Source organism: Callorhinchus milii, unplaced genomic scaffold (genome assembly GCF_018977255.1).
Source record: "Callorhinchus milii isolate IMCB2004 unplaced genomic scaffold, IMCB_Cmil_1.0 Scaffold3, whole genome shotgun sequence".
NCBI classification, from domain to species: domain Eukaryota; kingdom Metazoa; phylum Chordata; class Chondrichthyes; order Chimaeriformes; family Callorhinchidae; genus Callorhinchus; species Callorhinchus milii.
Window position 1 is genome coordinate 31,074,879 of NW_024704744.1, and position 14,265 is coordinate 31,089,143.

At 39.5% G+C, this 14,265-nt stretch overlaps 1 protein-coding gene across 9 annotated transcripts in view; it reads left to right on the forward strand.

Moving 5' to 3' along the window:
- Positions 1-14,265, forward strand: part of ptprk (protein tyrosine phosphatase receptor type K) — a 367,918-nt gene that overhangs the window by 263,445 nt on the left and 90,208 nt on the right. For all 9 annotated transcript variants that reach the window (XM_042333764.1, XM_042333766.1, XM_042333765.1 and 6 more), the window contains exons 9-13: positions 73-182; positions 701-902; positions 5,064-5,163; positions 9,837-10,110; positions 12,771-12,807. In XM_042333764.1, coding sequence (XP_042189698.1) covers positions 73-182; positions 701-902; positions 5,064-5,163; positions 9,837-10,110; positions 12,771-12,807 — 723 coding nt within the window. The remainder of the gene's footprint in view (positions 1-72; positions 183-700; positions 903-5,063; positions 5,164-9,836; positions 10,111-12,770; positions 12,808-14,265) is intronic.

Sequence of the window (14,265 nt, forward strand, 5' to 3'; positions counted from 1 at the left end):
GAAGCACTTTGAGACGACCTCTTGATTACTATTTTTTGCAAGGATTATTCTTATTGTTATTGTGGTTTTCAGTGCCTGGTTCAGTACCTGGAGAATCTTTGAAGGGAACACCATTCGAGGACAAGATTTTCTTGCACTGGAAGGAACCTGTGGAAGCGAATGGTATCATTACACAATATGAGGTAAGGCAAATATACCAATTACTCACTGACTAACTAGTCATAAATTTGTGTATTAATTTTCATTGTATTAAGTTAAGAATTAAAAATGATTACTCAAAATAAGTATTTGTACTGATAGCTGGATGAACGTTAATATTCGGAAGCTAAAAGTTTTTTTTAGTGATCATCTCTTGGATATTATTTAACCATTATTTTTGCTGCTCTCCATAAATGAGATAAATTTGCAAATGTTAATAGGCCAATGACAAAATCTTACCCTCTCCCATTTAAGATCCAATGAGTCAGAAAATTAACAGCATTTTCTTTCCCTCCAAAACAAAAAACAATAATAAAATTGGTCATTTTTCAATCTACGACTGTTTGTGGGACACTGCTGTACGCAATTGGCTGCCGCATTTGCCCACAAATATACAGTCAATTCACTTTACAGTATATTCTGTGAAGCGCTTTGGGACGTCTAGAAGACGTGAAAAGCGCTATATCAAATACAAGGATTATTATTATTATTATTATTGCAGGTCAGCTATAGCAGCGTCAAATCCTTTGATCCCGCTGTGCAAGTGGCAGGACCTCTTCAAACTGTGTCAAAGTTGTGGAACAGCACACATCATGTTTTCACCCATCTAGATCCAGGAACCACCTACCAGTTCTTTATTAAAGCCAGTACAGTGAAGGGATTTGGACCAGCTGCAGTGATTAATGTTACAACAAACATATCTGGTAAGTCTACATTTCTTTTTTTTCCCCCTCCCACCTCCAATTCTTCCCCTTCACGCACATAATTATCAGGAATGTAACATTTGTTTTAGTAGTCTATAGAAATATTCAAGTGTTGAACACAAAAAAATCTTTACACTTGATATAGTGCCTATCATGTCGGTAAGATGTCGCAAGTCATGTCACAGGATTATACTGTAATGTGTAGTGACTGTATTTTTTTGGCAGCCAATTTTCCCACTGCAATGTCTACAAACAGCCCTGATGTGAATGAGTACTTTTAGTTGGGGAATTGTTGGCCAGCACATTGGGATAAACTCGCTGCTTGTTTTGAATAGTGCCATGTAGCAAACAGCTTCCTTCAATGCTATAAATGTCTTTAGGTCTGTGGGCATTGCTTCCTGTGACTTGTGCCTTCAACTGCCCACCACAGGATGAACACAGTTTGTTGAATTGGATACTTGTATGATGTGCCAATCCAAATGACTTTTTCAATCACTTCTTCATTTTCAAACAATCTGCAGCAGCAATGGAAATAAATGCATTATGACATATTATTAGCATTACATTCATTTTTAGATGATACTGCATATTCAGTGCTGTTCACTCATTTAACATTCAGCTTGTGTAATGCCAGAATTAGAAAGGTAACATAATGACTGAGTGGATATAAGCTTCAGGAAATCTAATTAAGAAGGTCACTGACAATCAAAGGTTTGCCTCAGTCCAGCAATGTGTGAGGAGCAGAAGATTTCTTTCTTTTCAAAGAAGAGCTTAGTGCCCTTAGTGAAGTAGATGTCTCATTCAAAAGAAACTCAAGTCTCTTCAGTGCAGTGTCAATTGTCAAATTACAGATTCAAACTAGAAAGCAGCTCTGCTTTTTGAATAAAACATTGTTGGTGAATTCAAGGTGAGTTAAAGTACTTGTGACATTTTTTTTTGTGTGTAGATTTTTAAAGGACTCCTGGGGCAAAAGAGCATAAAACACAGTTTTAAAAATGACTTCCCATTAAATTGTTTATCTTTTCTTTCACACGACTGTTAGTGGTGAAAAGTGAAAGTGACTCTTGTTTTCAAACACACAGTCATTGCGGTCATTAAAATCGCATGAATCCTAACTCAACGACATGATGAGGCTCTATACCAAATGCAAGCATTATAATTAAATAGGATAGAATCTGTTATTCTGTCCGAAAATATTTTTTGCCATACAACAACAATTTGCACTTATTATGCCCCATTATGGGGGTGTGTGTCTCAGAGTGCTGGACAATGACTGAGTTTGATTTATTATACCATGAGTGTTTTAATCATGATTGTGACAAAAGAAAAAAAATGTAAGCACCATTTGCAATCTTGCTTCAAAGGGAGCTTCTCCTCTATTGACTTGGCTAACAATCCCCCAGATAAATTGGGCATTCGCTTCATGGTTGTCTGAAGGAAATCGCTGTGCACAAATCGGCTGCAACGTTCACCTACAAATATACAGTACTACACTTCACAGTAAAAATCTTGTGTCTTTTTCGAAATAGCCTTTTACTAATTTTGTAGCATGCAGAGATCAGAAGATCAGGGATTTAAAACAGATTATTTTGCAGGTACACTGTAGGTATGATGAACAGAACAAAAACAATGCAAAAATAAAATTACTCGCCATGACTTCTCCAGTCACCTGGTGGTTAAATAAACAGCCTTGTGCTGGAGCATTATACTTTTTCTTTCTTGTCCTCCTGGACTTCTCTGCATTCGACACAGTTGATCATGCCATCCTCCTCCATTGTCTCTCCTTCATACACTTTCTGAATGGTACCGCACTCGCCTGGTTTGAGTCTTTCTTAACCAACTGCCGTCACTTTATCTCTGCAAACGTTTCTCCACCTACAGGTACCCCAAGGCCCACTTCTTTTTCTTATTCACATGTTCTCTCTCCTCAATACCACCTGCAGACATGGGGTCAACTTCCAAAATCTACTTCTCTACCCTGGGTCTGCTGATATTCTGTCAACTTGTTTGTCAGACATCAAGGCCTGGATGAGCGCAACCTTCCTACAGCTGAATGTCAACAAGACGGAAGCCATACTCCTTGGCTCCCGTCTTCTCTCCTGCGGCTTCAACCTTCTTCAGCTCCCTGGCCTATCCCAGATTTACCGAACCTGTGCACAACCTCAGCATCCGGTTCAGTCCCGAGCTATCCTTCTTACCCCACATCTGGTTCCTCACCATGACCCTTTCCTCCACTTCCATCACATTGCCCGCCTTTTAGCGTACCTCCGTCCAGTGCAGCCGAAACTCTTGTCCACGCTTTTGTCACCTCCCACCTTGACTATACCAATGCCCTCCTCGCTGGTCTCCCCCATTCCACTATCCATAAAATCCAACTAATTCAAAACTCTGCAACCCACATACCCCACCCGCTCTAAGCTTCATACCCCCATCACACCAGTTCTAGCGAGGCTTAACTAGCGCAGAATATTTGTCCCTTGTACCCTCTTATCCATCATCGCTGCCAAGCCTTCAGCCACTACGTCCCAAAGCTTCAGAACTCTCTCTCTCAGTCTCTCTACCTTGACCCCTCCCCCGTTTTCAGATCATGGCTGAAGACCTGGGTTCGATTTCCAGGCATGGAGAAATGTTGCGCAAGTTTCCTTACTCCACATGTCTCTGTGTACCCAGTAGTAAATAGGAACCCGGTTGTTAGTTGATTGGCGGATCGCCTTTCCGGGGGTAATAATTCCTTCAAAAAAATAAATAAAAAAATTGGTCACTCAATCCACAACTGTTTGTGGGACACTGCTGTGTGCAATTGGCTGTGGCGTTTCACCCACAAAATGTACAGTCAATTCACTTTACAGTATATTCTGTGAAGCACTTTGAGACGTCTCAAAGACATGATAAGGCACTATATCAAATGCAAGGATTATTATTATTACAAGGCCTTCCTTTTCAGCCGTGTTTACAGTTACTTCCCCCTGGGTAGGCAACAGGCTCCAGCACTGATAAGTTCTCAGAGATGCTACTTCGAGATTTCTCGACCTTATATCAAATACAAGGATTATTTTATATTATGTCCATTCTATAAAATAATATTTTATATTATTTTATAAAATCCATTCTATAAAATAATATTTTTATGTTATTTTATAAAATATCTCGTCAGATATTTCATAGTATGTCCATACAGAAACAAACTGTGCTTCACAGTTTCACACCAGAGACTTTATAGATCTCAACAGAATTAACACTTAATACACCAAAGATACAAGAGATGAGCTTGATCAAAATAGAAAAATTTAAAACATTTTAGGAAGACAGCAATGGCTACAATCGCCTCCCACTCACACAAGATAAATGGGGTCTGTGACTCGCATAAAGAAGAGGTTTAAACTACAGCATGTTGCAAAATATCCACTTGACCAGTTCTGGTTGTGTTGGCAAGTGTCTATTTGAAGCAGTGGAATGTATTCATGTGATTACTTGAGGGTCTTTTATACCAAAGCACGTTAAAACTGAGTTGTGTTTGGAAGTGTTTTCAGCAAGTGATGTTATCCATTGTGACAGTGTTTAACTATGTATTGAGAAGTACACAATTAAAGAATTTCGCCCCACGGTCATTTTGTCTTCATGTTATACAAGTGCGAGAGTCAGAATATAAGTTAGTCTAGAAAAGAGAAAAAATAAAGTGGACAGTTAATTTAAAAAATGCCTTATAAACCGAATTCTTTGCCTAAGTTACTGAACCATGCCTTTCGCGATGTGACAAAATCCAAATTTTCATTTCTGCCATGGGAGAGAACAGAAATTGCTGTAATGTTTTAGTCAATTTTGGTTCCATCACCTCTCCCAAAGCCACTGACCCTGGCAATGGGGTCTTATTGCCTTAGCATCCTGAGGCTTCATCAACCCCCCACCTGCAATTCCTCCCCCCACCAATGTTACAAACCAGATTTAAGCACATACTTTTGAGTCCAGAGGTTTTCAAAGAAAACCACTGGGAATTTTAACAAAATGAAAGTTATGGCTGTCCTTTATCATAATTAGTGATAACCAGTATATTAAAGTTACCTCATGTATGTTTCATTTTAGGAAGAATGTTAACTTTTTGATTTGAAAAGTTTTTTTAAAACCTTTTCACAATTAAAATGTGTTTTTAATAAATTTCAATAGCACCAACCCTGCCCGACTATGAAGATGCAACTCTGAATGAAACAGCAACAACAATCACTGTGCTGCTGAGACCAGCACAGGCTAAAGGTGCTCCAATCAGGTACGTTTTGAAGCAGCAAACTGTTTATTCATTAGATTGGCAAGCTGCCGACTGCTAATATAGTACTTTATTTTCCAGCTATATACATTTGACATTGCTGTCAAGAGGTTTGTTTACTTGGATGGGCAAAGTCTACAGAATAGACCTACAGTTAATGAGAGTGGGGTCTTCAGGGATTTTGTACATTCAGGGCTCAAATCCTTCACATGTCGTCTCTATTTAAATTTATTTTCTCTGCTATTATGATTGCATTTTGCTTCCTCAACTGATTTTGTTGAGTAAAAGACTGAAAGAATTTGTTGTTGAAAAACTGATTTGAGCGATAAGTTTGGTTCTCCAAAGCAATGAGTCAGTTATCATGCTCTACATTTCATACAAATTATTAGGAAATTGGAAGGACTAGGGCAAATAGAGAGACAAAATCGTTGATGAATACAAAACATTTGACCTCCTCTTGCACAAGTGCCCCCATTAGAAATTATGTAGTAGCTATTAAATATTATTTGGTACATCTTTGAGGTTTACGCTGTATTTAATGTAACATTAATTTTGAATGACAATTGCTTGTCGTCTTATCAAAGAATTAATGAGGGGCAATTTGTCAACTTGAGTATTTTCAAGCGGCTATTAATGTAGTCTGAATTCTTCACTTTGTAGACACGGTTCTTGACTTTGGGTGCCAGCTTGTTAAAACTGATGTCACAATGTAATTTTTTAAATCAAAACGAGATTGTGAGTATTTGAGAGAAATTGGTTGACAGTTCTTTTGGTTTTGTCAGTTTCTCTGAGACGGTCAGAGTGAATAAATGTTTATGTTGTCAAAATGGTTGCTTTTGCTTTTTTGTTTTTGTAAGATATTGATGTAAGCTCTTGTTCAGGAGGCCAGGGTAACTGAGCCCCCAGGCATTTCCAAGGATCCTATCAAAGTCATTCCCATACAAGCAGTGCAAGAAGGAAGCCTTTCTCCGGCTGCCAGTTTAAGGCTCAAAATACTTGCTCTCAAAAGTGGGATTAATGGAAGCAATTAGCAACAGAGATCTGAACCTAAGCCTTTTCAGCCCAGGGTCTGATGCCCAAAACTTCACCTATTCTAAAAAAATAAAATCTGCAGAATTATGGAAAGTTCTTCAATTATGTCTTGATTTGAAAATTAGATTTCAGTAGTTCTTAAGAAGAACCAGCTTTCAAATTAAGTGCAAATATTAGATCCCAAATTATTGGGCCAAGAACTGAGTCAGCTAATTTTTCAATATCTACATTGAAATTGATATTGTAATGTCAACAAAATACCGATGGTAGGAAGTTTATGAGGTTTTTAATGGAATTGAGAAAGTAAATTCAGATCAATACTTTCGGGTAGGTGAAGGTCAGAACAAGAGGATACAGGTTTAGGGTCCCAAAGGGAATATTGAGACACAAACCAGGAAATATTTATTTAACCTGAGGGATTGGACCCATTTAAGGAGCAGCATGATGCTATAATGGAAGGATCCTATCAAACAAGCTGAAAGGCTGGTTTCATCCGAACCTCTCTTGTGACTTGAGTCTTTTTTTTCACTTTAGCACACACCGTGCACCCACATCTGGTTTGAATAATACACCGTATTATATTTGAGTATGACTTTAGCTATAAAGATTGATCAATGCTCTTATTGGAAAGTTTGGGTTTGAGTGTTTTAATATTGCTTTGCTTTGTGAAACGTGGTTGCATTCCTCCATATTCAGAAAGAGCAAGTGAGAGTAATTACATTCTTTCCTTGCTGTAATAGTATGCCATCTGCTTCAGTAACTTGCGATATTTCATCATTTAGAACTGTATAACAGCGAAGCAGTCAATTTCAGTGGAATGGACAGATTTGTGTCCATCTGTGCCCGCATTATGGTATGTCGCTTATATTTTAGATCTGGAAGGCTCCAAGCAAAGATGGATGTACTGTCAAGGTCATGAAGTGGATATGTGTCTTACCACATTCTGTCTCCAGTTAGATGACAACTGTGGATTACTGCTGCCAGCAGTGATTCTCTTGGCCCTTGTGGCAGTTCATATTATGGTGCCATTCGTAAGCACAGTATTGGCGTTGAATTTGCCCGAATAAAGGTAGATCGTTACTGGAAATGGAAGCCTTCATTGCTGGTTACTATGCACAAGGAAGTTAAATGTAAAATTTGTACAAAAAGTACATTTCAGTTATGTTTATTGTGACTTGTCATTTTACTGCAAAAAGCAATTGACTGGGATTATTTGTAATGTCAGCAATGCATCTCTTTGTATATCTGAACTAATGTATTTAACTAGGTCCCACTCGAAAAAAGCTTAAAGTGCTCATTACATGATTTGCCTACAAGTTGCAGAAATGTCTACAGTTATTTCAGTTTATCATCCTGTTTGTTGCAGCTTCAACTTTAACTGCTATTTGCATTACAAATGCTATAGTTTTTTGAGCTTTAAGCAAAACATTGACAAGGCTGAGTTCACTTGATATCTTCACAAGCCAGGGATCCATATTGGCAGTTGCTGGGTACAAGCCAGGAGTGGTGGGGGTGGGGGAATTGAATACAAAGCTAAAGTAGAGTCCTTCAGCTGAGACATTAAATTGAGGTCCTGCCTGCCTTACTGTCCAGATGGACAAAAAAGATCATGGTGTTATTCAACAAGAGAAGGGAGTTTTTTTCTGGGTTTTCTGGCCAAAAATTCCCAAATAAAATTAGTTACTCGCTCCACGGCTGCTTGTGAGACAACACTGTGCGCAAATTGACTGCTGCATTTGTCCACAAAATACATACAGTGACACCAGTTTACAGTAAATCTTGCAAAGTGCTTTGAGACCTCTGGACGACGTGATGAGTTATATCAAATGCAAGTATAATTACTATATGGGTTCCTCATCCTTCACAAAATGTTTCTTTAATCAGCTATTCAGTTTATGTAGGAATTTGCTGCTATGTTTTCTCTATAACATTCACTTCCATTCTGATGAAACTCATTCTGTAAAGCACTTTGAAACTATTCATTGTGTAAAGTGTGCTGTATAAATGTAAGTTGCTGATGATATTGTCAGTTTGGAGCTCATGGAGTTCCTAATATTTATATAACTTCCAAATAGTGCTACTGTAAATGTGGTACACTGAGGTTGAGTTCTGAAATTATGGTTTGTTCAGTCCAAATACTAACTACAATTTCCAAATGAGATCCATCCTTTGGATGAGACGTTACACTATCTGCTTAGATGGACTTTAAAGATCCCATAGTGCTATTCAAAAAAGGAAGTTAGTTTCTCCCAGTGTCACTCCATTTACAATAAATCATGTGAAGTGCTTTTGAGATGTGAAAAGGTGCTACATCAAAGGTGAGGCTCAATATTAAGGGTAATGAGGATCGTTAGAGCAAACAAAACAATAATAAATTGGTCATTTTCAATCCACGACTGTTTGTGGGACGCTTCTGTGCACAATTGGCTGCCGCGTTTTGCCCATAAATATACAGTCAATTCACTTTACAGCATATTCTGTGAAGCGCTTTGAGACGTCGAGAAATTTGCCCAAGGTTTCGCCCTGCCGGGAATTGAACCCAGGTGTCTCGCTTGCAAGGCGAGTTCTCCAACCTCTGAGCTACAGGACTCCACATGCACTAGAGTCCCATTTAGTTTCCTATCAAAAACAGTTGCATTTCTTTGCACTACTCGTATTAATCACCTCCTAACTTGTAACACCGCCGGCTATCCTCCATAACTTCCACACGTCCCGGCTGCATTGAATTGCGGGAAATAACGTCCTGACCCTATGACCCAAGCGCACTTACCGTCGGCTGTATTGACTTGTGGGAAAGCTAGTCTTGATCTGTCACTGCATGCGCAGAACTTCATTTCTTGCAATTCACTGCGATTCCAATGCTTGCCGGTAAGTGTGCAAGTGGCGATGGGTCAAGATACATTGAATTGCAGTAAGAGTAGTTTTGTAGCCCCATCACCACAGGCACATGTCCCGGCTGCAATGATAAACTGCTGCATTCATACTTACTGGCTGCAGTAACAAAGTGCAAAGCAGTGTAGATTGATCAAATTGTTTTTTATATGGTTTATACAGTTTTATATGATAAATGTTATTGTCCCAAACCAAGAAGGACTAGTTTTTCTCATACCGTCTTTGCATGTTTTTGCATTTTATTAGATTTTTTAAAAGTAGCATTTCCTTTGCAAACATTTTTTTGTGACTAATAATCTTCCTCAAATAGAGGATGTTGGATAATTGGTACTATAGAGTGCCAGTGGGCATTTGTGTATAGGGAAGGCAGTGTGTTACTAAGGAAAGTGCTTAAAAGTTTCATCTGATTGATTTTGTAACATTATAATGCACAGTATTTTTTAGTATGCATAGAATCAGAGGAAGTAAAATCATTAAAAGTCATTGTTCACAACTCTCACATTGCCTTCAGATGAGGAGGGGGTTCATTTATTGTTCTCAGATTTTGAGGGTTATGGGTTTTGGTGGAATTGTGCGATCCTAAGCTTCAGAAATAATTTTTGATATAAAAAATTGCTCATTTGATCTAAAACTGCTTTGACGCTAAGGGCTAGTCACAGTAATAAAATAAATTTTATATAAAAAATATAAAATAGACTTGCTCTGTATGTGGGTAGATCATTGTGACATGACGCTCTTTCTCTCTTTCATAGTGTCTACCAAATTGTGGTTGAAGAGGTGAATTCACGCAGATCAAGAAGGGAGGCCGGTTCAGCAGACTGTTTCCAGGTTCCAGTCACCTATCAAGCCACTGCAGCGAGAGGGTCACCGTATTATTATGCTGCAGAGCTTCCTCCCAGCGGAATCTTTGAACCAACTCCCTTCACAGTCGGCGACAATAAAACGTATAATGGGTTTTGGAATCCTCCCCTGGCCCCCAGAAAAGGATATCACATACACTTCCAGGCTGTGAGCAGCGTTGAAAAGGTGAATTTCTCTTCAGTGGTGCTTAAAATCTTGGCTTCCACTTTCTCTGCTGCCACTTGCTATAATTTGTGAGTGTCTCTAATTGTTTGAATTCTCCTGCAGTCATTCAAAAGAAAGCTCTTATTTAGCTGAAAAAAATCCTTGGTATTTGTGGCAGAAGGTTAAAGCTGAAGCACCTGAGATACAAAAGCTGCCATTGCTGATGTGGAACAAGACTTTTTTTGTGCGTGTCATTCGATTATGCCTTGAACCAGAAAAAAAAATTGAACAGATAAAGTTCATGTAAATTTTTAAACAGTGTTTTCACTTGGAATTCATTAAAACATGATGGTGGGTGTATGATTTTTGCAATGGCACAGCAGAAAGTATTTTTCACCAAGCAAGGTAGCCCACAACCATACTGACAAAATCTCAGAGTCTTTGTTAAACTTTGGCATTTTGGTCTACCCTCAACTATCCTTCAAGTCCTCCACCTGGGTTCTCAATTCCACTTTGTGTCATCTCAAGGCCTCCCCACCTTCCCCAGCAATGCAGCCCCAAACTCTCCACAAACTCCAGGTCATGTTGAACGCCACAGTTCTTATGCTTTCCCCGGCTCCACTTATTCCCTGCCCTTTGGCAGATTCACTTTTAAGATCCTCGTCCTTGTCCTCAAATGCTTTTGCAGGTTTGCTCCATCGTATCTCTTCAATCTCCTGTGATTTTATTCTCCCCGGTCTACATCATTTCTTGTGCCCACCGTAAGCTGGAGATCCTTCCACACTTTGCCCCCTTCCTCTGCAACTTTCAACAATATCTGATTACTCAAATGCACTCCTCACCGGACTTCCCAGCTCCACTATTCAAAAGATCCAGCTCATTCAGAACACCTGTCGCCCACATACTGACCCGGACCAAACTCTGTACCCACATCTCACCAGTTCTGGCCAGGCTCCACTGGCTCCCCATCACTGAAACGATCGACTTCAATAACCTCACTCTCGTGTTCAAATCCATTCACTCGCTGGCACCTCCCTACCTCTCCCACCTCCTCACTGCCCAATCCACCATCCTGCGCTTCTGGTCGTCTTTTCGACCATGCTTACGGTCACCGCCACACACCCCGGCTCCAGGGTCAAGCTCTGCCACTGTTAAGCGCTCTGATACGCTACCCTGTGTGGAAGGCACGATATAAGTGCAAGTTGATTGTTGATTGTCTGGCCTCTTCCCTCTGCTTTCAAATTCCAAAGACCTATTTCTTCGACTGTGCTTTTTGGGCCACTTCTTTCCCCCTTCCAAGCTACTTCCCACCCCGGGCTTCCATTCGGTCTTTGTAAAGTAGTTTGAGACATTCCAGCAATCAAAGACATTATATGGTGTAACTTGTTGTTGTCTAGTATTTTATCCTCTTTCCCTATGGTGTGTTAGCTACAATATGCTAAATAAGCCTAGTGATATCAATACACTGGAGGTTTGCAAATTAACTGTGGCTTATTAAAATATTGGATTGTTATTGAATTTAATGAAAGCTGCAACTACATGAAAGTGTTTCCATGAGATTAATTTCTTGTCGAAAAAATGTGAAACATTTCTTGGAACTGATTCAACGCATGTTATTTGGCAGGAAGAATGGCAAGTGCAAAGCTTCTGAGCTAAATTGAGACGATTGTGTTTACAAGATGTGAGTGATGTAGTTGCAGTTAGTTATATCAAGTCTGACTCACTAATTTGACTCCATTGTATTTAAAACTACTAAATTCCCAATTCCTGTCAAAAATGACTGTTTATGGAGCTAAACACTGCTTGATATGTTTGAGGCGTTTTGTGGTGTGTTTGATTTTGATGTGGTTATACATTCCAGTTTCAAGTCCATCATAAAATAGATTAGAGCCTATCCAATTAATTTCTCTCCGAAAATAGAGGTCATATTATCAGAGAGAAGAAGCGGGAAGTTTGCTTGGTTCTTGTATTGATATCTGCTGGGTTTGTATACATGATTCAGAGAAGACCGCACTATAATAGTGTTTATCACTTTGTTCTCTTTCCTCCCAACACATGTACTTGTCCTTGGGTATATCTATCCTGTATATATAGACGCATGTTTTTTTTCACTTTGGTGCTCGTGAGATTATGGTGAAAATGAACAATTTGAAAGATTCATTAATTTTTCTTGGGATTTGAGTATGAATCTGGCCCAAAGAAAGACAAAATATTCTGTCTTCTTGACTGTTAAAGCTCTGAAAATAACCAAACTTATAAATGAACTTGAGAAGTATGCACCAAGTGAGAATAAAACAAAATTGACTTTGCGTATGTTGAATGGTTCTGTGGGAAATAACAAAAAAAGCCACAAACGTACCTGAAACATGCATATTGACAATCAGGATTAGTCTATTGGTGGATTGGGATGGCTTTTAGCTGTAATAACTGTGCACCATACAAACAGGATTGCTTGATCCTGGCATTATTTTGAATCATTGATAAACTACTATCTCAAATTCATACCTCAGCTTAATTGTAATAAAAGGGGGTACAAAATATTACATAAAGTTACATATCTTGACTTTCCAGTGGCTTCATCACATTTTTTTATTTCTGTCTGAATTGATTTCCCCCCGCTCTTGACTCTAGCTGTGATTGTATGGAGTTATTTTAAGGGCTCTCTTTGTTTTCATTTACAGGAGACGAAGACACAGTGTGTAAGGATTGCAACAAAAGGTAGGAGTAATGCTTTCACAGAAAAAGAACTTTTTTATTAAGCCTTTTTAAGCTAATTTAATATGACATTTCTATAACAGAGCACATTTACTGGGGCCTGTAACAATGTCGGAAAAGTGCTCTGACTAGCTCTTATCTTATAATGGGAGTGCTACTTTTATTTATCACTCATTCAAAAGGATACTACTTTGTTGGTAGACTGAATTTTAGCAAAAATTAAAAGCAGATTATTTTGCGCTATTTGTGCTCTAAAGCATCTGTTTGCTATTGGACAGCTGGCATCTTAATATTGGGAAAAGGAGATTGAAGCTTTTATTGGGGAAAGCTTGAATTGTTGTTCAAAGCTTTATCTAGTGTGTGTAAAGATTGTGTAAAGGTCATTCAGAACTCTGCAGCTCGTGTACTGTCCCGCACCAGGCTTCGGGACCACATCACTCCCACCCTCGCTCGCCTCCACTGGCTCCCCATCCCCCAGAGGATTGATTTCAAGATCCTCATCCTCACCTACAAGGCCATTCACGGCCTTGCTCCCTCCTACCTCTCCAACCTACTATCCCCTACCTACCTGCCCGTACCCTCCGTTCCTCTGGCTCCGGTCTGCTCCACGTCCCCCGCCCCAACCGCCCTACTATCGGTGGTCGGGCCTTCAGCCTCTCAGCCCCGAGGCTCTGGAACTCCATCCCCCAGTGCCTTCGCCTTGCTTCCTCCCTTTCCTCCTTCAAGGCCGGTCTCAAAACCTTTCTCTTTGACCGTGCCTTCAGCTCCCCTCTCGACTCTCTACCCCCTCCTCGCTCCCTCCCTTCCCTCCCCTCACCCTGACCATTTCCCCCTCCTCTCTCCCTCCCTTCCCTCCCCTCACCCTGACCATTTCCCCCCTGCTCGGGTCATGACCCAACTGTGCAGCGCCTTGGGACGTCCTCCTGACGTGAAAGGCGCTCTATAAATGGAATCTTGTTGTTGTTGTTGTTGTTGTTGTGTGAATGTCACTAATTTGTATTGAAATATATTTTAAGCATATGCGGTGTTTACCCCAGAAATGAATCTTAAATCACTCTTGGATTTAATCTTGAATTTTAAATGCCGCTTTTATGTGCTTCGTCTAAAAAATGTTTTACTTTTTGGTGAGCTTTTTTTTATGTGCAATTCATATGCTTTTGTGTTTTTATACTAAAAAAAAGCTTTTCAACAAAATGAAACAAATGTGCTGGAACAATGCACAATTTAGTACAATTCCACATCTGACTAACTTGATTCAGTGCTCCAGTCAGCAAAATAACAGTCCCTTATACGATTGACCTTGTCTTAACATTGTTATGGGTTTTGGCCTTGTGAAGTCCTGGTTTTCCATTTTTATTTCACTTTGATACTGTGGGATACTGACATCTTTACAGGATAAATTTACTTCAAATTTTTCAATGTAAATGCTCTCCAGGGAGTTGAGTATATTAAGAACGAATA